At 41.5% G+C, this 26701-nt stretch overlaps 1 protein-coding gene across 2 annotated transcripts; it reads right to left on the bottom strand.

The window, feature by feature from the left end:
* Window positions 1-917: 917 nt before the first annotated feature.
* On the bottom strand, window positions 918-26228 carry mthfd1l (methylenetetrahydrofolate dehydrogenase (NADP+ dependent) 1 like). Of its 2 annotated transcripts, XM_088286669.1 has the most exons (29): window positions 25885-26228; window positions 25155-25184; window positions 24798-24882; window positions 24673-24723; window positions 24526-24579; window positions 23550-23674; window positions 22662-22762; window positions 22226-22362; window positions 22032-22143; window positions 21689-21750; window positions 21519-21616; window positions 21264-21437; window positions 21044-21180; window positions 20166-20212; window positions 19876-19983; window positions 19727-19801; window positions 19382-19484; window positions 19155-19231; window positions 17746-17886; window positions 17007-17075; window positions 14669-14780; window positions 10500-10639; window positions 9687-9728; window positions 8401-8504; window positions 8142-8319; window positions 7504-7611; window positions 7261-7413; window positions 2686-2817; window positions 918-1432 (listed from the first exon to the last, which is right to left on the bottom strand). In XM_088286669.1, exons 1-28 carry the CDS (start codon window positions 26124-26126, stop codon window positions 2728-2730), a joined length of 2955 nt encoding a protein of 984 aa, XP_088142795.1. In that variant the 5' UTR covers window positions 26127-26228; the 3' UTR covers window positions 918-1432; window positions 2686-2727. The 2 variants fall into 2 exon arrangements, with proteins under 2 accessions (XP_088142795.1, XP_088142796.1); XM_088286670.1 differs by lacking the exon at window positions 25155-25184 and having other exon boundaries at window positions 920-1432; window positions 24798-24867.
* Window positions 26229-26701: the final 473 nt, after the last annotated feature.

Raw genomic sequence — 26701 nt, 5'->3', positions numbered from 1 at the left:
TTGTCTAATGGAAAAATGTTAATTAATCCACACATATGTATAATTGTGATATGGAAAACCACAACAAAAGACCAGAAAAAAACATCACCAAAAAAAAAAAATCGGAAGAAAAATAATGCCTACAGTAGAAAACAAAAACACACTGTACTGTATTAAACACTAGTGATGGGTAAATGAAGCTTCAAATCTGCTTCATGAACCAGCTGTTGTATTTTTCAATTCCTGTAGATGGCACTCTCACTTCAACATTGGGCTGAAAGCACACTGGCTTGCCATTTCTTTATTTAAAGCAACAGTGCCATCTTGAGGAGTCAAAAATACAGCAACTGGTTCATGAAGCAAATTTGAAGCTTCATTCTCCCATCGCTAAGTAAACGCGTCAGGAACCTTTGGCGTGTTTAGTCATTTAAAGCCGATATTTTCCACCACATCGCAAAGTCATGACGGTCGCTCCTCATCAACATGTCTGTCATCCGCTCAAGAGGCTCCATAAACACACACACACACACACACTTCGGGATAATAAGCTATTGTTGCTCGACTGTATACACGATCGCATTCCCCGCAGTCACAACTGTAGTCAGAAGCGTCAGATCCCGCCCGGTGCGCACGTACACACAATAACAGAGTGGAATGCTGCCCGTGACAGACACACGACTTGCATGTTACGCACCCAAAAACTTCATTATGACTGACGCTGCCGGGGAGGGCATCCCCCCCATGCTCACAAAACATCCTGCAGGAGAAAGAAAAGGACGTTAAATCTAATACCACAAATCGTCTAATAATAAAAATCTTGATCTTGAAATGCAATTATTGGGTTCATGAACTGCTGCCGTAAGTAACACACGTGGTGCAGCAACACAGAGTGCATACAAATACCACCAGGAATTATTTGGTCTCTTCTTCTTGCGCTTAATCACATCTTTTCCGGTAGACCGCAGGGCAGCCCGGAAATTTTGCGGCTCAACTGAAGGCGCACAACTCTAAATTTGGATTGACCTGTATCGTGTACAAATACAGAAAAAATAAGAATCACTTCATATGTGTTAAATGGTGTTCATTTGCGAGGAAAGTCACACAAGTAAAAACAAAAACACAGTTTCGGGAGTAAATGAATATATTTCCAAACAACTGATGATAAACAGACAACTGAAGTAAGTGAAGAATATAAAAAGCAGCGTTACTTAAAGACCTGCGCGGAACGGTTTAAATATGATTAAAAAAAAAAAATAATAGAAAACACCTGAAAGTAGAGGTTTTTGCGAAGAGAGGTTAAAAGCATCCGCACCGCGTCATCTTTGGTATGTTACACATGTGCAAATACAGCATAAACGGAACACAATTGAGATGGGAACTGCTGGGAACAATTGCGGAGCGTTTCCCGTCAGTGATGAGTCTTGATGGGAACACGCAGTGCGCATCCTGAGGCCTGCGAAAAGAAACAGGATGACGCATTTAAAACCAAGCTCGTGTGTGTGTGTGTGTGTAATGATGTTACATCTCTAAGTGTATTGTCTCCTTTCGTGTGTTTGTGTGCGCATGATTCAAGCGATTGGAGCTGGTCCAGCATCGCGCAAAGACTGATGTGGAGAAAGTGAAACGTTCTGGAAAAGATCAATAATGTTCTCAGGGTCCAAAACAAGGTCCTTCAGCTGATGTGTTGAGAAAGACAATTGGCCTCGGTTAACTCACTCACAGCATTCTTGGTCATCGTGTTCGATTCTTCTCGTAAGGAGGGTGAATACATTGAAGTCTCATTTGCATTTTCAAGTACACAAAAAGGAGAATAGGATATTGAGGTAGTTACCCATGCACCAGGTTGACTTTGGATTTTTTGTTTCATTTATTTATGGTGCATTGTGTTATTACACTATTGCCATCTGTTGTTTTTTTTTTTTTTTTTTTTTTATTAAACCAATGGCTTAGTGTGTGCACATTTTATGCTTTTAAGTGTCAGATTTGGGATTTAAACCAGACAGATGTGTCAGGTGAAATGTGGCTACAAGTATTGTGTGTGCAAAATAAATTTTTAATAAAATAATTAATTAGCAGAATACGTATTTGCAATTGCAACTACACAGGTCAATTTATTTTATTTTTTTTAATCAGAGATGCAGGTAAACTTTTCTAGATTAATTTTTTGATTCCAAATAGGATTTTTTCCCTTTAGCGAATCAGGTTTCAATAATAATAATAATAATAATAATAAAAATAGTAATAATAGATTTAGTCATATTTTGCAAGCTTTAATAGGTCAAACTTAAACCAAAAAAAAAATACGGTTGAGCTACAAAAAAAAGCCCAATGCTTGTGATTATGTAATGGTAATATTTTTAACTAATATTTATTTTATTACTTATAAAACTTTTTTTTTTATATTTTGTAATCTTACTAATTTTGTATAATATTAACAATTACATTCTTTATAATAGATTTATTTATCATTACCGTCTATTTATGGTTTATGTGTGCTACAAATAAAGTTAATTTTAACTTCATTTGAATTCAATTACCGTAATAAATGAGAAATTAATTAAATAAAAAAAAGACTGTTTAAACAAACCAAATTACGGGGAAAAAAACATTGAAGCGCATGCTACATATATTCCAGGATTGTTGAAATCATATAATAAGAGTCGGAAACTGTGCCATTTGGTGTCAAATGAGAGAAACGGCACCTACGTAAGAGCACCAAAAGAAATTTCTGTGAGGCTCTTGACGTGCTCAAAAAAGCCCGGTGATCTCCTCGGTGTGTGAGTCCAGGTCAATGTCGTAGAAACAGGGTCGAGTCGGCAGGCCGGGCATGGTGCTCATCTGAAAGGTAGACAAGACGCACAAGGTCAAAGTCAACAAATAACGGATGGATGCATGAGGAATATTGAATTTGATCAATCTTGAAAAGGATTTTCAAATCATTGTCTCTCTTCTTGAAAGACGTAATAAAAGCACAAACAAAGTCAGGATCTAATCAAAAGCCAGGATTACAATTTGGACAACGGCCGAGGCTTTAAATTAACACTGTCCCCACAACACGCTATACGCGCCAGATGAGCGGCTCTCAAGACTTGCAGGTTCAATGACTATAATTTCGACTACCGTAATTTGGAGTTAACTTCAGACTGCGGAGGAGCATGGTGAGTGACAATCTTTAGGGCAGACATTGGTGCCTTTGTCCTCGGCTAAAACATATGAAAAATAAACTAATAATTACCGCAGAATTAGTGTGGGAATGTTAAGAGATTTTATCACCAATTAGACCATTTACTGTGAACATGTGAGGAGAGTATATCGTGTAACTCACGATGAGGAGCCGGGCATACCAAGGTCATGTGGATTTATTGAATAAGAGAGAAAGATCTTGCAGGAGCAGCATTGAATTAAGGAGATGAGAGAGGAGACAAATTTGGACTGTTATTGATTTTAAGAGCATTGAGTTTTAGTGTAATAACTTCTAATGAAGCCTACGACACGAGCAGACAAGTTGGCGTAAAAGCTTTGAAGTTATTTGACAAGAGCAGGCTCCAATCTATACGACTTTCCTGTGGTTTTCACAGTTCAGAGAAAGTGAGGCATTTTATTTGAATTCCAAAAAAAGGTGTTTGATCGACAGTTTTACGCAGCACTGCGAGATCCGTCTCCGAAAAGTCCCGCCTCAAAGACTGTCTCACCAAGGGGACAAGAAAATGATCTGGCAGCATTCTTTGCATGCCTCCTTGCTTGTGACCCAGGGCCAACTTTACAAGGCCATTAGTGGAAATGAGGCGGGAGGAAGTGACCAGGCAATTTCCTGCACGGGCAAAGGAAAGGCGGCACTGCAAGTAAACAAAGTTAGGTGGGGGGGGGGGGGGGGACTGGCGGCAAGCTCTGAGCCAACCGCTCATGACTGGTACTGAGGTCATCGTGACTCTACAAGCCACACATGACTCAACGTGTAAGCGGGCTTGAAGGAATTCAATGGAGTCGCATTACATCGTGATCTAATGGATTGCATTAAGTCATAAAACAATGGGGAAAATCACTTCATCTCAAGGGGCTCCCTTGACGTCGGAGCGTTAGCCGAGTAGCCACGATGTCCGAAGAATGTTAAGTCAACTGCTGCTATTTACGGGTAATATACGCTGACACCCGTGAACAGCAAAAAACTAGGTCTAAAGAGGTTGTGGTGGTGGTGGGGGCGGCCATTTTGTCTCTTGCTTGACAATGACATCACAGTGTCTAAGGCAGGGGTGTGCAAACTTTTTGATTGGCGGGCCACAATGGGTTCTAAAATTTGACAGAGGGGCCGCACCAGGAGCAGATGGATGGAGTGTGAGGGGAACCTCACCTCATCGGAGAAAAAAAAAATAAATAAAAATATTTTAAATGAAAGTGAACAAAAGCATTACAACAAAATTGTACAGTATTTAGAAAAGAAAACATTAACAAGGTTTATTCACAATTTTTTTTTTTTTCAAGTTCGGCGGGCCGGATTAAAACGTTTAACGGGCCGCATGTGGCCCCCGGGCCGTAGTTTGCCCACACCTTTTCTGAGTTTGGCCAAGATGAGGCATAATTGATCATTACCTGAGCTCTGAGTAACTGAGATGTAGAATAGAATAGAAATCCCTTTATTGTCATTGTACTCAAGTGTGCAACGAGATTAGAGATTTGATTAATTTGAGATGTGAATTATTTATTTTTGTCATCATCATGTATACATTTTTAATGTATATATTATTTTTGGTGTCTGATATTTTAATTATTTTGGCATTATTTATTGTATTATAAGATCTGTGTTACAAAGTGTTTGTATGGCATGTAAACCGAATGCCTGACCCGAACCATTAAATAAATAAATAAATAAATAAATACTGCTGTGTTCAATAAACAGTTCCACTGGCAATATAAAATAGCTGAAGTTACATGGTCAAGCCCGACCATGGGCAAACTGGAATATGACTGGACAAAAATAAATAAATAATATGCACATCCATGAACTGAAGGCAAAGTAGCCAAAATAAACGAAAAATCAATCGGAATATATGGAAACTGATGATGTGATCAGCTAGAGTTCCGATATGAAATGATACAACAAAATGGCAATTGGAGACAAGTGTAGCACTCTGTCTCTCATCTGGGGGGGAAAAAAAAACAGCACAAAGCCAAAGTTGGAAGCTCCACTTGACCGCATAAGCCCCACTATTATACTAAAAAACACAGCGTGTCTTTGTCTGGGAATACCCCCGAGGGTTTCGGACTCACGGGAAGTGTGGAGAATGTCTCGTTCGACGAGTAGTCGTAACTTACTAGAGAAGTCGGGATTATAGAATTTAATTCCAACGCAAACAATTTAGAAAATGATCAGACAAAGGGTGAGTTGGCGGGACGCTGGGAAACGCGTTCAAGCAGACGGCGGGAGTCGCTCGGGTTTCGATCACCATACGGATCGCACGGCGTCGTCTGCGCTGAAGGTAATAAATACCGCGTTTAACTCACAAAACGGCAGTAAAACGTGCACTTGAAAATCCAGGTCAGCTGTGAAGACGGCAACATTTACGGCACTTGTGGGCTTTTGCGCCACAAAAAATGCTGTTGGACAAAATGAATTCACTTTTATCTCAAGAGGATTTTTTTTTTCCTCAAGGCCCCTTAAAATATACGGTGTTAAATGTTAGCCAGTTGTGAGCATGCAAAATCTCCTGCTCGAGGAGTTTTTCGGCAGCTTCTGGTTGAACGGTGCAGCGGAGGCCACGGGATATGAACTCTTCGGGGTTCTATTGTTCTGCTTTTCACCCCTCCCTCACATTTCACAAGAATGACATCAGTTCCTTTCCTGATTCCTAACCCGGCAAAGACCCCTTACTCCCTTTTTCCCAGGACCAAACGTGCCCCTGGTCTCACACTCACACACCCCCTCCACCAGACCCGGATCGGTCGGATATTTCCCCGTCCTGGAGTCAGCGGAGACTAAACGGTTGGGTTCCCACCACTATAGCGACAAAACAGCCTGAGGCCATGGGTGTAGGCACGGAAACACTGCAGCAAAAAAGTGAGGCTATCGAGTACTTCTGTTTCAAAAAGTATTGAAACAGGCATTATTAAAGGTAATGCTCCAAAAAAAAGATGATGACCCAAAACACACTGCCAACTCAACTGCGGACTTCATCAGGGTGGAAAAAAAAAAAATAATCAATCACTGGACCTGAACCCCATCGAGTATGCATTTTACATGCTGAAGAGGAAACGCTTTTCAAATGAAGAACGAAAGTCACAGGCAAGATTTGCAAATAAACCTTATGCCACCAAATATTAAATGTTATTCACGAGGAGTTCATATAATAATGTCTGTTCCATTGCGTATGCTCGCGTGAAAAGTGGGTGGCTTTAAAAAAAAATAAAAATAAATAAAGTGTTGCACACATCTTAATGTAAACACCATGAAATAAAAGCTGGAATTCTGAACTTCAGAATACAACAAAAACAAAGGAATTGACCTTGCTGCTCCAATACTTTTGGAGGAGTGTATAAATATCCACAAAAAAATAGAAAAACCATCCAAAAGAATTTAGGGTACAAACGAATACACGTGTTTTTCCTACAAATATTTACTTGAATGATGACTGGGCACGACTATTTTTCCGGATCTCTGCGTTAAAGAGACTTATTGATCAAATAAACAGTTCAAAGAACGACTCCGAGACTCTGTTTTGGTTGCGAGTCACAGTTCAAGGGTCGTCAATGGACCGGTGACTCCACGGGCCATAGCAGATCAAAGGCAGGGTTGACAGACCGGGGCAGACGCCACATGGAGACGGCTCCACCCCTTCCCAGCATGCCCCGTGTCTGACACCTCTTCATCGGCCAATCAAAGCCAAGCCCTCGGGGACATCGTGGTGAAACAGCAGGACGTGAAATGTTTAAGGAACCTGCTGCCTTCATGCTCGAGCCCATTACCAACCAAGAGGTTTCATCTCGGTCCAACCAGCTGGCGGGGAACGCATATGGCACAAATTTTTTTTTTTTTTATATTAAGTTTGTGTTATGTTATGCGCCACATGGCTCGTTCAACTTCCACACAAACCACACGATCATATTGCGGCTTTCAAGTTTGGGCTGCTCGGGGGCTGATATATACATTTCAATTAAATCTTGATTATGATTAACTCATTTACTGCCATTGACGGCTCATGTCGTTTTTTTTTTCTTTTTACTTGGCTGGTAGTGAATGAGTTAATCGTCTAAATTGGATGAAATCAATTGTGTGCATTTTGGACATACCGTTCCCACGAGGGGGTAAATGAAGCCAGCGCCGATGCTGGCGCGAACATCTCGGATTGGCAAAATGAACCCAGTGGGAGCGCCTTTCTTTTCCGGCATGTGGGACAGAGACAGGTGAGTCTTGGCCATGCAGATGGGTAAAGAACCAAAACCCTTTTTTTTTTTTTTTCAAGAGAAAAATAAAATAAAATTAAATCAATTTCAGACAATACACGTTTCATTGTGTGGATGTAGTAATCTCACTTGTTGATCATAGTAATTGATTTTGTCCAAGGCTTCAGAGGACAGCTCAATGTCATCAGCACCATACACTTTTTGAGCGATGGTTCTAATCTTCTCCGCTATTGGCATCTATCACACCCAAGGAAAGGAAAAAGAGAGGTCAAAGGAGAAATTCTAGAACCCATTGTGGCCCACCAATCAAAAAGTTTGCCCACCCCTGCTTTTTATACAATCGGAAAAAAAATCATCTAAAAATGAAATATTTGAAAATATTTGAAGTTGTGCGAGCCCTATGCTGTCCATCACATTATGGAAGGTAATCAAATGAGACTCGAACGACAGGACAGTTTTGTGCTCTCGTTGTTCCAGATGCGTACTGTAAAATAGGCGGACACAGGATCAGTTAATTGGAGTCACAACTTTGCTGGCACACTAACTCAAAACAGCTGATGTTCCTCAATTTCCACCTCGGATGCCGCTCCTCCCAAAAAAAAAAATTTTTTCCAACTAATCCAAATATGCAGCAATGATCAGTAATGTTTCGGAATCGACTGAATATTGAGTGAAAGCTGCTCTCACTTTGACTTCCTAACCTCGAGGAACTTTTTGAGATGGAAACTTTCCACGGGAATAAATTACGACCCCCCCCCCCCTCGCACCTCGATGTCGTAGAGGAACTGGAAGTTGCTGGGTCTGCTGCTGGCAGCTTTCACGGCCTGGGCGAGCTCCACAGAACCTCGCCCTCCCTGCGCCCAGTGGTGGCACGGCACCGCGTCGGACGCGCCGCACTCTTTGGCGATCCGGCACACGAGCTCGATCTCTGGCTGGGTGTCCGTCCTGAAAGTGCAGCAGCGTGCTCAGTAGACATGACAGCAAAATGTGACATCGGCGAAAAGGAAGTGAAGGAGTGTGTCTTACTTGAAGACATTAAGCGCTACCACGACCGGAACTCCAAACAGATGAGCTATCTGGATCTGCTTTCTAAGATTGCTGAGGCAGCCATCTTTAACGAGGGAGAGATCCTGCACGAAAATGAAATGATCAATGATACTTTAGCGATTCATCGACTTGACTGAAACGGAAAAGCGCAAGTTAACAGGCAAAGTTATTTTTGGGAACTTTTACTTTTACCTAGGTAAAACGAATGCGCTTTTTGGCTTCTATACCCGTCAATGGCAGCGAATGAGTTAAAGGGTAAGTTAACCCCCCCCCCCAAGACTAATCTGTTTTCTGATTGGTCGTTAGCGCCCCCCCCCCAAAAAAAAAAAATCACGTGACATTCTTTTTTCCCCAACACAATTGAAATGAAATTTTAATCTAATGGTTTTATTTTATCGCAGCAATAAAATAAAATAAAATTTTTTAAAAAATCAATAAATTGTATTTTCTGAACAGTCCAACTTGACCTTTTGACTCATCACATTTTATTCACAGGGTGGCCCTAAAAACATTTTCTTACATTGCTATTTCCCTGCTAAGCAACATATTTTGAAAAATGCGTATGCCTTGCGGGAGTCGGCCTTAGACTGCCAAGCGCATGAGCAGCACATCGTGACACCCACGTTTGACCGCGGAAATCCAATCTGTGTGTGCAGCCTTCCAAACAGAGCCACACCGGTCTCATAAACCCATTTCACCAGCTCGGTTTTACCCCGACTCACTTCTGCTTCTCATTACAGGCTTGACAATTAAGCGACACTGCTACAGTACATTATTTAGTCAGCTGAATCCTCGGAGCGCGCTTGATCCAATCCAGATATGAGGATAACACCTCCAACGTTGCTGGAAAACCGCATTCAAAGTTGCTTTCAGCTGTCAATCAAGTAACTACTCTTTATCGCATTAGTGGGTCAAATGAAAGGGTAAGATGTCAGCGTGAAAGTAGGTGAGCTCAAGAAGCAAAATAACTGTAAGCCACAAAAAATAAAATGGAGGGAAAATTCAATCTAATGTCAGTTTTGTATGTTACAGTCAAGATGCAGTTACAACTCTTGCTACATAATAAAATATTAAAAAAAAAAAACTAACGTGACAGAAACAAGCAAATGACTGATTCAAAATTGAAGTCTTGCCTCGACTAACGACTTTATGAAGCTTGAATTGGGCTGCGAGCTTTCTGACCGTCACGACGAAATGCAATTAACAAGAGCAGGCAAATACTTTCCGCAAACTAAACGAAAGCCAAATATTGAAGTGTCCCGTACCTCGTCGATGTATTCCTTTGGAAGCGGCGCGCCGGCGGACACCTGAAAACAAGAAATAATCAGACACGTCATGAATTCGGTTTATAGTTCCAGTGATCTGTTGGTGAGCTTATCTGTACGGCCAAAGACAAGTTGGCTGTGTGAAAAGTTACTCCATGTGAGAAGGGAGTCAAACAATCGCAACGTTTCTGTCAGAATCAACCTCGAAACATTTCAAACACGCTCTAATCTTTTCTTCGCCGAGTCCGACCGGACATCTGTGGTGCATTTGGACGGTTTCCCGCCGCAGGCCCTAAATTCAATCTCACCAGGCATGCGTGCATGTAATCAGTTGTTATTGCAGTTGGATCAACATAAAGAAAGATTCTCTTCCTCTTCCAAACTTGATTAGGCATATTCATTTAAGAGTATGACTCTCTCAAAATATAAAGTGGTGTTTTTTGTTGTTTTTTTTTAAACTTCAAATGCTGTCCCGTTAAAGCAGGGGTGGGCAAACTTTTTGATTGGCGGGCCACGATGGTTTCTTGTAACCTCACCTCATCGGAGAAAAAAAAAATACATTTAATTTTCAATGAAAGTCAACAAAAGCATTCCAACAATTATATGTTTTTGAAAAAAAAAACACAATATTTAGAAAATAAAACATGAACAAGGTTTATTCATTTAATTTTTTTCAAGTTGGGCGGGCGGGATTAAAAACTTCACGGGCCGCATGTGGCCCCCGGGCCATAGTTTGCCCACACCTGCGTTAAGGGCAGTTGACAAGATGACACGACGACGGTTGCTCAGTCTTAAAATGACGTCGGGACTTACATTGGGGCCTCCGCCGTGCATCTTCAGAGCGCGAACGGTGGCAACCAGCACCACCGCGCTGGGCCTCAAGCCTGACGTCCGACATTTAATGTTGAAGAACTTCTCCATCCCGATGTCCGCTCCAAAGCCGGCTTCAGTCACTGCAAAGTGCACAATTTGACTTTCTTGGTTTTTGATGAGTTGCATATTCACAATCATAAACAGCAATTGAAGAGTATCAACAATTTGATCAAAACGTATGCCCTGCAAATAATTGCACCAACTCTCGTTTCTTCTCGCGCACTGACCGACGCAAACGACAGAATTTATTTGCAAGACGGCGACGATATTACATTACATTATCGTATCAAAAATGTGGTGGATTAATGGGACTTCAATTAATTTTATTGGAGGAAATGTACTATGAGCTTGCTCACAGGATGAATTTTACTTTGCAAATCAAGGGATGGTACAAAAAAGAAACAGTTAGCGGGCTTGACATCAATTCAAATGGTAAACAAAAATCAACAAATTGTTACATACAGTTTCCTTCCTCTTCTTGAGTCAATCAGTGACCATTCATTGACTTTATGGGCTCTTTGTGACCACCGGACAAGACGGAAATCCCCTCTTGCAAATTCTTCATGACCTGCTGCTAGTCACAGGGATAGGCTAGTTGATCCTCCCACGTACAAGATAAGTGAATTATCCAGCAGGTCAGGTCATGTTTTTGACAGAACTATTAAATAATAAATTGTTGGATTTTTGTTTTCGGACAAGGCATGAAAAGCCCCTGGACTTGTCAGCGAGGACAGGATTCCGCGTGTGGGCAGCCTCTGATGAGCAAACCGCTAATCCACTTAAGCGTTTGGAATCTAATAAATGTCATCATGATGACGTGCATAGGAGGCACATCAGGAAAAAGAAGCAAGTGAATAAGGTGTGATTTGGTTACGTGGCAGCAGGTTTACTCGTGCAGGTTCGCTTCCTTTTAGCTTTCAAAAACACAGCTCCAATATCAAGTGAAAAATTTAAATAAAAAAAGAAATTCTAAAAAATGTTTTTTTATTTTCTTTGTCAATTCATATCTTCCAAGAACTGTCACGGTTCATTTTAAACGTACGCTATGCATTTCGGTATTGCTGTACAACTGTAAAGAAGGAAGGAAGGTCAAACAGCCCATTAAAAAAACTAAAACACTAAAACTAATAAAAAAACTCAACTAAATCGGAACATTTTGGAAAGATAAAAACTAATTAAAACGGTCAAACTTGCTCTAAAAACTAATTTAAATGAACTGAATTAAAAAAAAAAAAAAAAACCATGTCATGAACGTGATAAAAAACAAATTCTAAAAAATATGATAACCCTAGTGCATATTCCAAATTGTAACCAACGTCAATGGAGCCCACACAATAGGAGTAAAGAGATAAATAACGCGTAGGTGGGTGAACAAATTAAAATCACATTCTTGTAAACATGATTACAAGATGTAAAGAGGGCGAAGGATTTGATTTTCGATGAAAATGAAGATCACTGCGTCGTTTGGTCGAGCCTCCCACTCGCGAGGAGGCAACCCAAGAGGAAGTCATGCGCAAGCACTTGCAAGCTTCCGTCTCTGTGCGACGACCTTGAACCATCCCCAGAGACAGGATGGACATGACGGCGGATGCCATGAGGGGGGGGGGAGAAGGGCATGGCAGTTGTTTTTACGCAATTACCAACATTGACTTCCCACATCGCTGACCGGCCATTGATTGGATCGATCCATTACAGTCGATCACAAAATACATAATTTTATTTCTCCATCTATCTTTCTCTCTCCACATCATTTTTATTTTTATATAGAACGGGGAAGATCCGCGTCACAGCTGGAATGCGAGATTTCAGCCTACACGACGCCACTTTAGGTCACGATGACTTGAAAACAATAATAAAGAGGCCGATGAAGCACGGCCATGAATTTTCGCACCCCCCCCACCCCTCACACGTCCTTCAGTGAGTTCATCAAGAGTTCATTTTTCAATGAGAGGAGCTCGCTCGGCTTTACAGAGGGTTGCCCGTATTTTTGGGGAAGGGTAGGTTTGGGCCAGTTAAAGACCTTTTTGAATATTATTGAATATCTGAATAAATTATGAAGATTGACGATATTTATGGTGTGAAGTGACGGGTTTTTTTTCTTCAAATATAAACCTCCTAGATAAAAACACTGTTAATAAGATTTATCTATGCGCTGCCTTGCTATGCTCCAACCAATTGCTTTTAACTAAAAAAGGGATAAAACTGTCAATATTTATAAAACCAGCAACTCCAAAACTTGATTTAGTTTACTTGCCTTTAAGCACATGTTTATTAAACAACGTTAGGGATTTACAATATGTTAAACTTAGTTTGAAAAGTCGAACAAAAAGTACGCGTAGCCGATCTGCTTCTGCATGCAGGGCCACCAGCACGCAGAGAGACAGAGAGAGATCTTGATCTGTCTTAAGCGTGCCCATGTAGTTTCTGAACCGTTTTACGACCCGTTTCTTGCTTTTGTCACAGGTGTCTTTCACAGTTGGGCTGTTTTTGTCGCAGGGTCACAGAGATTCGAGGGGATGGGCCGTTTGTTTGGAAATTGTAAGACAAGCGAGAGAGGAGAAAAAAAAAAAAACAATTTGCTAACATAAAAAGATGCTTTGCTTTATTACGTGAACTATTTGACCATCTTTTTGGATGTTGTGGATATTAAAACAGTTGATGGGAAAGGGTGGGAATGGAAGGAAGTGTGTTTGCTAGGGAGGTCATCCCGCATCCCAGCTGCCGTGGTGGTGGGGGAGGTCGAGTTCCTCGCATACCCGAGTGTCGAGTAACAATCCCGCAGACAGGTAGGGCTCGATGGCATCTTTTTTTAATTTTGTCCAGACCCAAATATTGTGTTTATCCTACTAAATGATTGAACGCGACGGCATTAAAGCGCAGATGAGGCATGACCTTGAATGACGCCCTGAAGCACATTTTGTCTGGTTTGTCAGGGGGTGATTTATTCAGAACAGATTGAAAAGAAATTGACCGCCACCGACGTTTAGATTGGTCGGGCTAGAATGCAACCGTTTACAGCCACAAGTAGAGTGGAATCGGGTCTCGCGCAGCTTGTCTGCTAAATTCAGGTTTGTATACAACTGTCATGACTAAATGATCCCTGTAGATGGCGGCGCTGCATCGCTTTGGATTTGAGATGCGCACAGCTTTTGAGTAGAAAATGAAGATTTGTAGGCAAGTCTCGGCATTTAATTTATCAGGAAATTTGACCATCACGTTTCGTCGTTTTATATTTCCTGGTGTCACGAAAATGAAAAAGATTTTAGCAATAAAGTCAAAACTGCTTGACATTTTTTTGGGAGGGGAGAAGCTTGTTTTCTCATATTTTTGGTCAGAAACTGGTGTTTTTGATGTTGTCGATATCAACCCATGTTCTACTGATGATTACTAAAAAATTGCAAAACGCTAAAATGATCATTTTAGATTTAGATAAGTTCATCATGATTATTATTTGATATTTTTCTGAGAGATCCCTTCAACAGTTCACGTTAACCTCGTCAATTTTTTCTTACCACATTATCAGAGTGCCTCACACGAGCAAGGGTGGAAAGGAGGTAGAATTTTTTTTTTTTTTTTTTAAATGGGAATTCCAGTGTTTTGAAACCCAACACTGCCTACCTCACAGCTGACAGCCCGTGTTAAATGTGTCAAAGTGTTGTTTACCTGTTATTGCCCACACGAAGAAGCTTTAAGTATACATCTCAACAGTTAGCGAGTGGTTGCGAAAGCCTGCCAGCCCACATACACGCATTCCAAACATGTTTCTCCGGCCAAAGTAAACGTAGACAACAAGAGCAGATGGATATAGATGGATAGATAAAAATGGAAATGCTCATGTATGCCTTGGCGTTGAAGGGATTAGTGTGGCTTACTCCAGAATTCCTGAGGCTCTTAAGATTATCAATTTACTTCCTTCCTCTCTCCTGTCTGTTTTTACGCAATCTTTCCACTGATTTCCTAGAAAGCTTCACAGGATGGGGATGCCCGGAGTAGCAAAAGTGAATGCAGGCCAAAGGTTGTAAGAGTAGGGAAGTAACTCCAAGTTTAAAGCTCGAGTGTATTGGAAACGGCGAACGCTTGATCTGTATGCGCAGGCAGTGCGCGCTTACCCACAAAGCCGTCCCGTCCGACTAACTTCAAAGCAAGCTTGTCTGCGAGGACCGATGAGTTGCCATGGGCGATGTTGGCGAAGGGCCCGGCGTGGACAAACACCGGCGAACCCTGCGACAATGGAGAGGGGCACACAAGACACGCAAACGTTTAGTCGGACAGCGTAACCAACGGCAACTCGCCCCGAGGAGGTTGAAAAAGGGTCTTTTCTTTCACGCGACATCTCTCGAGGACAACATTAGTGACAAGTGTCGCAGTGTCGGCTGGCGGCACATATGGTGCATGAACAGCAGGTTAAATAAGTTCAAGGCGGCCTGTCGGACACACTGTGGCAGCCTTTTCTTTTTTCTCCTGTTGATTAATGAAACAGATGGGTGGGAAACCGACAGCGCGTAGGTCAAAAAAAGGCCCTCGGGAGCATTTGAGCCAGCACGGCATGCGATTCAAACATTTTTTAACATTCACTGCCATTGACGAGTATACTCGTCATTGTCAATAAAATAAATAAATAAATAAATAAATAAAAATCTAATTGAGACTTGGATGTCTCACTTGTGCATGCAAAATGAAATTTGTCAATCAATCCAATGATGAAGATGATAATGCTTTAGTGCCAAACTGTTTTGTACCGCAGGCATCAAATAATAAGGAATTTAATTCATCTGCAGCATATGAGAAAACTGAAAAGGCAAATGTGGTTAAGCGATCCATTGTTGGACAGCAGGAGGAAAAAGGAAGGATGAGAATGCTGCACATGAGATTTTGTTTGCATTCCCCTCTAACTGTTTGCATCAACTTCTCACGTCAGAGGGGGAGACCATCCCACTTCTTAGCAAGTTTCGGACCAACGGCAACATTTTGAGGATTGTTAGACCGACTGACGCGTCACGGCCGTCCGTCCATGCACCTGACCACTGAACTTTAAATGGCTCCACTTGACCGTTTCCACATCCGCGTATGAATGAAAAGTGACGAAATGGGAAGTGATAAAAAAAAAAAAAATTTGTAAGTGCGTCAAGTATTCGCCGGATGGATGTGAGGATTTTGGCGGGGAAACCAACAAGTGGACAGGATGTTAACAGCTCGTCTACTGGACAGACAAAAGTATACAGTGGTAAGGTAACACAACTTTCTACATTCATTACTTCTCATAGTGTCTGTGTGTCTGTATTCCCCCCCCAAAAAAAAAAGACCCAGGCAGTCTACGCTGGGTGGAAAATTCACACGGAGCACGGAGGCCCCACTGGCCACGATACCAGCTCCCTGTCCAGAATCACAGGAAACGGCTCGCACGACACGACCGCAGCGCTTCCTCTGAAAAAACAAGAAGGGAAGAGAAAGAAAAAAAACACACACACACTCACACACACAAAAAAAAAAAAAGTTATCGCATCTCTGCTGCGTGCACGCTCCACTCCCATAGCAACAAAAAAAAGACAATCTGGGACATTCTAACAAAAAAGGATCCCCAAAAACGAAGCTGATGTACATTGTGTGGTGAACGATATACTCCGGCTTGGTCATAGATATGATTTACTGTCCAAAAATAAATGACGAGTGATGGTGTTTGGTGATAAAAGCATCTCAAAAATGTTCCTGAGTTGCAACCATATAATAATATATGTATTATTATTATTATTATCATAATTAGATCATCTAATAAGATTCAGAGATAGTTTCCTGTGAGGCTAACACCAACAAGAATGTTTCTTATTAAAAGCCTCGACATGTGCCTCAACTTACAAATTTTCCATGTTACTGTGCGACATTGGTCGTATTTTTGGATTTATGAGACCATTTTTTTTAACCAATTAAAGTACTGTAATGCGCTCGCAAGTCTTCTAAAATGTATTTGTGATTTTTCTTTTTAAAAAAAAAAAAAAAAAAAAAGAAATTCACGGAATACATTGATTCAAGTCAAGTCAACTCAACAACTTTCCACTTTCAGAGGTTGTATCATAGTCACCACAGAGTCTGGATGAGCCCACAAAATACAAAACAGACAGAACAAGAAGTTGTGGTTTCACGGCCCACTAAAAAGAAATTGTCTTTAAGAAATCTGTTGCAACGTGAGCAAGACGGCTCAACTTGGAGCCGTCTTCTGCATGCTGCTTAACGACTCTTTAGATGGCGAGCCAGCCGAGGAAAGTCAAGTCAATATATCATCTTTTAAGAGCTCTCTGTGGAGCACTTGTCATTTGTCTTGACAGCAGAGGCCGAGGGGGGGGGGGGCGGAGGGCTTTCAATTTGCCCTTGCATCGCTGCCCTGTTTATCTTACTGAGATATTCATCAGAGGAAGCTCAGCTGACTGTTTAAGACGAGTGGTTGCTACTCACCTCCAGCGTTTGCATCAGCGTGGGCTTGATGGCGTCCTTCATAAGCACGGCCAGCGCCCCGCTCACACCCTGACGGGAGAAAGAAACTAGTTGGTGCTTGGGTAGAATATAGTGGAACGAGCACACATTGGGGTCGATAAAATAGTTCAAATAGAGTGAGATATGAGAGCGCCACTGCCAACTAGTGGAGTGGATGTGAAATTGTCCAAAATGTCTCAGCAAGATGAAGAATTATGATTCACAGGTCAAATCACAAGCTTAGACTAATTAATGACTTGATTTAAGAGGTGTTAGTAGGTAATTATGTCATCCACTATATTTCCACAGATCCTTAAGGCTGAGGTGGTGAAAGAAAAACGTCATTTTATAGCAGAGCCTCCACTGCCCCTGAAACAACACATGCCACAGTCCTCCATGGGAAACCAGAGTCGGTTGACCTTGTCAGCTGGACCCGCTGAGAGGTTTTCTTTTTCTTTTTTTGTTTCCTTTTTAAAAGGTGGGGGTTGGATTTACCGTGTTGTTTTGGCCAGTTCAACTGCAAACCAAGGACATCTGCATTCATTGTGAAGCAGACTGCCACAAAAAAAAAAAAAAAGACTTAGGAGGCGCAATTATAAACAAACATGAATGAAATTCTAATTTTCCTGCAGGAATGCCGAGACGTAGCCGTGATAAAGTGACTGGGGAGGGTGTGACTGTCTGTTCTCACACGGCGGGGATGCAAAGATCAAACACCCACCAGGTCTTCCGCGGTGACAGGCTGTCCGGAGCGGCTGGTCCCCACCACCATGCGCGCCAGTCTTTGTTTCATGTCCTCCAGGCTGTCTGCCAGAGCCAAGATCGCCATGATCTCGCTGGCCACCGCAATGTCGAAGCCTGTCTGGAGTGTGTGACAACAATGTGCACAATGTAAACCACCAAAATGAAAAAATGAAAAGAATTTAGAAAAAAAGGCAACAACGGGATGAATGCCTAGAGGAGTCAAGGTTGAATGATGCACTTTTATAGTCACTAAAATGCCGCAGAGAAGATGTTATAGCTGAACACAGATCTCAGAAAAACTAGAGTTTATCTCAGGCGTGGGCAAACTACGGCCCGGGGGCCACATGTGGCCCGTTAAACGTTTTATTCCGGCCCGCCAAACTTGAAAAAAATTAAATGAATAAATCTTGTTAATGTTTTATTTTCTAAATACAGTTTTTGTTCTGGTCCGGCCCCTCTGTCAAATTTTAGAACCCATTGTGGCCCGCCAATCAAAAAGTTTGCCCACCCCTGTGTTAGCCTCTACTCACTTTGATAAATGCATGTTGTAGCGACATAACTGTGGGAACAAAATGAGCCGTCGGATATGTATGATATGCTGTGAAGTGACCAACTCTTTTTTTTTTTGTGTTACTTTACTTGACTGATTGAAATCAACAGAAATGCAAAAAAAAAAAAAAAAAAAAGAAGAATGTGCAAGTGGAGACGACCCGCTGGGAGAAGTACAGAAAACCCGAGTTCAAAATGTAGAACACAACTTTAAACCACATCAATCCACCAACGGACATAACGTTTCTATTCCCTCTCCCCCGTTGGAATACCCTCAGGGGCGATAAGTGTATTTAGTGAAGGATGAACCAACTGAAGGCGATAAATGTAAGCATGTGCTGAAGCAGTTGGGAGGCTACGCTAGGTGTATGAGCGCGTGTATCATTTTTCGCCTTCTTCAAATATTTGCTTTCGCTTAGGCTCGCTGGTTTCCTATTTACGTGCAGGATTTCATGAGCGGGCCTCACTGCAGAAAAATGAGTGAAATGGGTACTATTTGGGTCGTCATTTGCCAACATAAGGGCTGAACGAAAGAAAATCGGCTATTCTTTGCTGATTTCTATCTCTGTTGTAAAGTTAAATAATATTCTGCCCATAATTCATCTTTATTGTGGAATAAAAAACATTTTATTTTAATTAATCGGCCGATAAATCGGTTATTGGCATATTATTCTGACAAATAACGCGATCTGGAAATTGTTTTTTGTATCAATCAGGATCAAGTCAAAATATAGCTGTTGATCTTTTTAGCGATCCCAAAAATGGATGCATCCATGTGCGCTCATTGTGCAGTTAAAAATAAAAAATAAATAAATAAATAAATAAAAATAAAAAAACCTCTCTGAGTTGTCCTTTTTCAGTGCTGGCCTGTCCGACAGTGATCTTCCTCAAAAAGCGGTCGTTCGTATCAACCACTGAAAAACAAACCAGAAAAAAAAAATGTAAACACACTTCTTGGAGTATCGGACAATCCAAAAGCAAGTACACATTTTAAGAAGCAAATACAGACACATCTGAAAAAATGTTTTAAGTGGGGGTGTCTGCTTCTTTTTTTTTTTTTTTACCTCGCTGCCAGGTGATCTTGGAAGGGTCGAGGTCAAGACGAACAAAAGAACTGACTTCCTGGGGCGTGAGAGCGGCAGGGTCGCTTTTGTTGATGCCGAGACGCTGGAACGAGAAGACGGGAGATGTTAAGAGCAATCTGTGGCGCTTCTTGTCTTGTCTCCGATTGCAATATTTAATTGAAAGAAACTCTACGGAAAATAATTGGTTTCACAATAAAATTAGCACACTATCCACTCTTGTATGAAATATTTTGTGCTGTTGTTGGGACGACGGGAACAGCTGGAGAATTTAAAGACCAGGATAACCGAGGGCCCCTAGTGGGGAAAACAAATGATCCCACTTACTCGCAGCCTTGCAACCTGGATGGGGGCAAATCTTCTCACTCCGTTGACTGACGGGACAAGTCGACTGTACAGAGCCTTGGATCGGACAAAGACAAATTAGTTCATTTGAGGGAACGTAAAAACACCTTTTGTGAAATTATCTTTTATACCTTGTCCGATTGGGTGGCCTCATGAAGCATCCTGGCGTCGATGGCCGCCGCCACCAGGTTGTTGGCAGCGGTGATGGCGTGAATGTCTCCCGTCAGATGGAGGTTGAACTAAAATGCATTTGCAACCGAAATTGCATCGCTTCTAATATGAGTACGTTCGATTTTGTCAGACAAAAGCTTGCTTGTCTTATTTGGACGGCCGGAGCTTTGAAGTTGAACTCTCCATGACAACCTTTTACACTATGTTTTTTTTTAGATAATCCTGCTATGGGAGGCTGCGTGTTTCTTACCTCCTCCATTGGGATGACCTGGGCATATCCCCCACCTGCAGCTCCGCCTTGATACAAAAACGGAATAGCACAGTCAGAGGCAGACAACAAGACAGTGACACACAAAGAAGGCGTGCTGAGCACTGGACTCTGAATGAACTGCTCCCTCCATGACGCAAAAGGGATTAAGGTATGAAATGCAAGCTACACGCCGACAAGAGACACAAAAATTTGATACGCTCCCAAAGTGGCAAATGTCTGCTGATGGCTTTGTCAAAAGCACAATTGTGTTTCGCCACATGGATTTCAAAATGTTCTTGGCAACTTTTGGCTTTCTTTAAGAATGTGAGCAGACCAAATCATTTAAAAAAAAAAATAAATAAATAAAAAAAAAAAATGTCCTGACATTATGTACAAAAACCACTAAAAATGCCTTCAAATTCAGCCCCGAAGCCACTTTTGCTCAAGGATGTGAAATTTTATTAGAATTTAGTAGGCTTGACTATGATTATAGAAGAACAATAAATTCTCAGACATCTAAAAAGAGGTCGGCCATTTTGTGTTTGAAACATCCATTTTAGAGTCAGTGTGGCCATTTTAGGATCATTTTTTCCGAGGCGGCCTTCAAAAATGGACTTTTACTTGGACTACTCTAATAAGATCAGCAAGGACGTACAGTGGCCTGTTCATTGCTACTTGCAGCTTTAAATATTTTTGTATCCCTAAGTGGTTTAGAACGTTGCTTTTTATATGTAGCAACCATGTAGTTAAAAGTGTAAACAAAATATCCTCATCATATAGTAGTGCTGTAACAACAGTGTAACAACAGTGTAATAACAGTGTAACAACAGTGTAACAACAGTGCGTACACTGAGACAACCAAGCCGTCTACTGCTTACCTTTAACCCCAAAAGTCGGTCCCTGAGAGGGTTGTCGTAAACAGGCAAAAGAGTTGAGCTTCAGGTGAGCAGACAAGGCCTGGACTAACCCGATGGTCACAGTGCTCTTCCCTTCGCCAAGTGGGGTCGGAGTTATACTAAATAACGGAAACAGTTTAGCTTCACGCGTCTCAACGAGTGATGATTATAAAAAAATCAAACAACGATGAGATTAACTCACCCTGCCACCAGGACATATTTGCCGTCGGGTTGTGTTTGTAGGCGGTCTAACAAGGAGAGGCGGACCTTTGCTTTGCTCCTGCCGTAAGCTTCCAGCTCTTCTGGTAGTAGTCCGAGCTCCTCTGCCAGCTGCTCCACTGCCTTGGGAGTCTGAGCTCTGGAAATCTCAATGTCACTGACAAAAAAAAATAACATTCAAACATTCAAATAGGTTTAATCAAGGGTTGCGCACATATAGCAAAATAGCTTCCTGTACCTTGGAACGGGCGTCAGGGGCTGCAGTTTTAGACAGCGCAGTCGCCAGGGTCGATACTGCTGCTCCTGGAGCTTCCGACTGCTGCTCTGCACCACATTCTTGTACACAAAACAAAACAACAGTAAGAATACAACGTAAAGTCAGAGAAAAAAGGAGCCAAAATGGCATACTTGTATTCTGTACGCTGCCGTGAGATTCATCAACCTGGATGGTGAAGACATCCCAGACTCATCTGAAAATTAACAAATTGCATAAGATGTGGCTTGCAACAGAGAGAAAGAAGATGTTTCCAACACAACTAGTTGGCTGGATGAGCGAGCGGTTTTGGAAAATGCGTTTCTTGTATTCGGTTTTCTGGTTGCGATTTTGTGTTTGAAACAAAACATTTTTTAAAGACCACGGTTGGGAAAATTCAAGTAGAACTGATGATTCGAATCAAATATTTTTATTAGACGTCTCATGGACTGGTGCTGGATGGCAGTCCACTGGTTAAGGCGCGCTGTTCTACAATACCCGCATCCAGGTTGGGCTCCCAGCGGATGACCGCAGCCCCCGGCCTGATCCAGGTGGGTGGAATGTCAAGATCCTCAGCACCGAGTAGGACCAGAGCATCAGCTTCCATCACCTGGGGAAAAAAAAAAAAACATAAACGTGATGAGTCATAAAAGAACAACGGTCAATACAAGCCGCAAAAGAGCAAAATGGACCTGTCTCTGTAGGTTCTTGAAATTCGGATGACTTTTAAGAGCTGCCATTCCATTTCTCTCCAGCAGGCACTGCAATGCCACTCCAAGAGGTCCTTCAGCGCCGATCATTAGCACTGTTCCTCCTTCTACGGGAGAGTCTTGAGCAAAATGTTTTCATTTAATAATATTGCTTAGCCAGCATTTGGTCGATTTTTTTTTTTTTTTTTTTACATCCAAGTAGCTGTAGAGAAGACAATTCAATTCAAGATATTTCAGAACAGGCCGATTGAGAGTTAACAAAAATAAATAAATAAAAAGAGGCTTCAAGCTGTTTGATGCTACTCATAGTTAAAGTTTACTGTCAAACTAAACAGAGAATTACAGGTAGCGTATTTAAAATTCAAAATAAAAGGAGGGAGAAAACGATCACAAGGCAACACGTGCGGGGTTAACTCACCGTGTTTTTGCAACAGATCCATGACAGCGCTGGCAACGGGCGGCACAAAGCCTTTGTTCGGGTCCCCTTGCACCAAACGACCCATGTTCAAATACGTTACCCTATCGGAAAAGATCAATTAGTCCAACAAATGAAAGTTACAATATTTGTCGAGGTTTAGTCAATTGCAATGAAATGTTATGTTCTCATTTGGACACAATCTGACACGAGCAATTCTGTTCTCAGTGCAACTGAGAAACGGATCTGCATATGTGGGATGTGCAACAGCGTGCATCTGTTAGGGCGTTGGCGCCATCTTGGGGGAGAGGAACTGAATTGAAGTAGTACATCTCGACTGGGATACCAACGTTGGAGCAAACAGGGTGTTTTTTTTTTTAATCAAATAATCTGTAGGGATGGGAATTGTCACCGGTTCCCTGTAATTTGATTAAAACAATCAAACTTTGCCTATGGATTCCGCTTCCATCTCAAATGACGTCTATGTGACATAACGAATTTGTAGCTCGAGAACAGGCGTGGGCAAACTGCGGCCCGCGGGCCACTTGCGGCCCTTAAACGTTTTAATCCGGCCCGCCGAACTTGAAAAAAATTAAATGAAAAAACCTTGTTAATATATTATTTACAAAATACTGTGGTTTTTCAAAGACATCTATATTGTTGTAATGCTTCTGTTCACTTCCCTTTCAAATCAAATGTATTATTTTTTTCTCTGATGACATGAGGTTACCGAAACACTCCATTCATCTGCTCCTGGTCCGGCCCCTCTGTCAAATTTTAGAACACATTTTGGCCCGCCATGATAAAGCTGCCATTTTAATGACATACACATGACTTAACTAAACCTCTCGTTAGAGATGTGACCCAATCTGCGTCTCTCCAAGTTTTTACCCGTCTATGTCCTTCTCAGGTTTGAGTGTGTCAAGCACTCGGCTGGTGAGGGAAGCAGGGGGGAGGTGGAGGTAGATGCCGTGCACCCTGGGGTCCTCGTTCAGCTTCAACACCTCCTCGACAATCTATTCATGCGGACAAAGCAAACAGGTGACGCAAGTTGCGCTAACAGCTGACGATATTTACAAATGGAACAACTCACTTTAGGAAATGAACAATGAGGGATTGTAATGTAAATGGCCTACGGTTGACTTTTGCTGTTTTTATGTTTCCCCTCACAGCACATGACGACTGGTATTTTTACACCTTCATGTAAATCTAACGTACACTTACTGACACAGATGTGGGGAAAGAGATACCACAAAGGGAACCAGTTACTGTGTGTGTCACGACCACACACTGATAAATGAAAAAAAAATATTATGACTTTTTTTTTTTTAATTTAACAAACCTAAATTCTTCAAATAAATGCTGATTAATACTCAATTCAAGTTTTTTTATAAAAAAAATTGAGAAAATGGGAAGAAATCTAAATTAACCCCCCAAAAAATAAATCTTAAAAAATGAAAAAATGTAATCGGAGAATAATACAATTTTGCGGGAACCGAACAACAAATATGCCGTGGTTGACTGTAGCTTTAAGTTGTAATATCAGCATTCACCACTAGATGGCAAACACGTTACAATAGGTCTTACACAACCCCGAACAACATGAGTAGGCTTAATTTTTTTTTACAGATTTGGAATTTGGAACTTGCTATCGATATAGCAGGCCAAGATCTAACGTGAAGTCAATTTCGGCTCATGTGAGAAGTCAGTGAGTCACGGTTGAGCAATCACCTAATTGGATTTTGCAGTTCAGATGCGGCTGATCACATGCTGTGCAAACAAACAGCCGACGGAATGCTAAAAGCATGCACAGACTCGTTTAAACAATTTAGGGCAGGAGGAGTTTCACTTTTTTTGCTTCGCTTACTTCGTCTTCACTGCGATCCTTGGCGAGACAGATCTGAGTGACGTTCAAGCCGACCTGCGGGAGAATGTGATAAAAAAAAAAAAAAATCGGCTAATTAATATAGAACATAAAGAAAGAAAGGGAGCGAATTATTCAGTGACAATTTACCTTTCCTGCCATTTTCTTATTGATCTCTAACAGGCTGTCATCTTCACCCACCTTTGAAAAAAAGTTATTCTAAAAGATGTGACATTTTAAATGAGCATTAGTGCTAAATAAAAGCCATGCACTACCTGTATAATTGCGAGCAGCGGCTGGACAGCAGGATTCTTTCTCTGCAGGGCCACTATTGCCTCTTTGGTGCTTTGAACCACATCCCCGTGACAGAAAAAAAAAACAGGATAAACACCTTTTGAATTGGATTTTTTTTTTTTTAGGCCAATGCCGAAAAGCGATTGATCGGCCTTAATTCCTACAGTTCAACAAAACACGTTGAAAATTTTTTTGCAACGAGAAAACTGTTTGCAACTGTTTCAAAGTGTTGGCAAATGGCGTGGAGAACCTTTGCGACCTTGAATAAACCCTGAAAAAAAAAAACATTTGCTACCAAAGCCATTATATACAAAAAATAAAATCTTTAACATAGTTATTTAGCGGGCATTCCATTGTCCTCGTGTGACCTATAAAGAGGAATAATAGCAAGAAAATCAGTGAAACGGTGAGATAAAGCCACAATAGATGAACTTATGCTTACAAATGAAAACCTTGTGATACAATGAAGCCACAACAAACGAACCATGAAGTCGCGAGTGAACACTGTCATTTTAATTCGCCTTTTCTACAAGCAAAGGGATCTTATTTCAAGTCCCATCATAAACTCATGTCAGACAGTACATCCCCCTGAACTTCATATTTAACAACTACAATACAACTGGTGTTGCTGGGCAGAACTAAAAGCGTGATGTTCAGTTTCTACAATGAAACGAGATTCAAACTTTGTGGCATTACTTCGACTAGTGAGTGATTAAAAAAAAGGCTTGAGGAAGTGATGAAACACAATTAATACATTTTTAGTGAAGATATATTGTGGAGGGGGTATCTTGTGGATACACGTGACGACACATGTATGGGTTCAATGGGTATGGGTACATTCATTAATCCGCCATCCTCATGTTGATTAACGAGCAAGAAGTCAAACAAGAAAGAGGGAATTCTACATCAAGGGAAAGCATCTATTCATACCCGGGAAACGTGCGTATTTGGAGGCTAGCCAAAACGCCACAAACAGCGGAAGTGTCGATCAGACGCGGTAAATAAAATACGACTCGACTTCAAGTTAAACAAAGCAAAAAAAAAAATACAACAATACATCTCCTTTACCTGAGCGAGCGGTCGAAGTCGCCGCCGCCTCGTTTCGGCGACGGCTTTCCGAAGTATTCGGTTAGTTTGGCGCTGGTACCGCTGTTAGCCGAAGCGCTTGCCGCCCGCGCCACAAGCCGGCTGTGAGTCGCGCTTGCTGGCTGGCATCTCCGCGGTATTCCCTTGACCCTGCTTCCGTGTCGAGCATGGTGAAGCCGGAAAGCGGCGTTGCCACAAGCGCTGCGAATCATGGATAATTTCATTTTGGTTTTTAAAAATCTAAAAAGTGGTTGATAACTTGGTTACTTCAAACAGCGAGGTCGCCAAACTAGCAAGGGAAGATAACAGGGTCCTGATGGAGGCATGGCGCCTTTAAAGACCGTAGACGTCATAGTTGTGGCCACAAGGAACAAAACCACCTATGAATTTTGGAATCGACATAAATAAAGTCATGAATTGACTAGAATTGAACAGACATTTTTTGTCAGAATTGGCACTTTTTGAACGAAAAAAAGTTCTTATGATGTCCATAAACAACTGCACGTCCAATATTTACGAGTCATTCCTGAACGCAACAGTGTGGCGAAAGTTTCACGCCAGCATGTTTTGACTGAAGTCAAATCAATCTTGCTTCATGACAAAGCTTGTGAGTGATTATACACTTGTGATTCCCTCCTTTTAAAATCTATTTGAAAAATCCACATTGAGTCATTGTGTTGTGTGTAGAATTTACTTAATTTTGGAATAAGGCTGTAGCATTAATAAATGTGACCACAAGAGTAAAAACTACATGTGTCTAAATAAATTAATATCCTATAGAAAAGTTCATTTATTTCAA

Source organism: Idiotropiscis lumnitzeri, chromosome 21, assembly GCF_059441095.1.
Source record: "Idiotropiscis lumnitzeri isolate Australia: NSW breed Sydney's pygmy pipehorse chromosome 21, RoL_Ilum_1.0, whole genome shotgun sequence".
NCBI lineage: Eukaryota > Metazoa > Chordata > Actinopteri > Syngnathiformes > Syngnathidae > Idiotropiscis > Idiotropiscis lumnitzeri.
This window is presented reverse-complemented; position numbering and strand designations above follow the sequence as displayed.

Bases quoted from the DNA above. Each gene is read 5' to 3' on its own strand.
- mthfd1l (XM_088286669.1), bottom strand. From the start codon at position 26,126: ATGAAATTATCCATGATTCGCAGCGCTTGTGGCAACGCCGCTTTCCGG. The intron at 24,580-24,672 runs GTAAATTGTCAC...ATTCTCCCGCAG, and splicing joins ATAAGAAAATGGCAGGAAAG to GTCGGCTTGAACGTCACTCA. The intron at 22,144-22,225 runs GTCCATTTTGCT...TTTTTTCCCCAG, and splicing joins TCAAGAACCTACAGAGACAG to GTGATGGAAGCTGATGCTCT.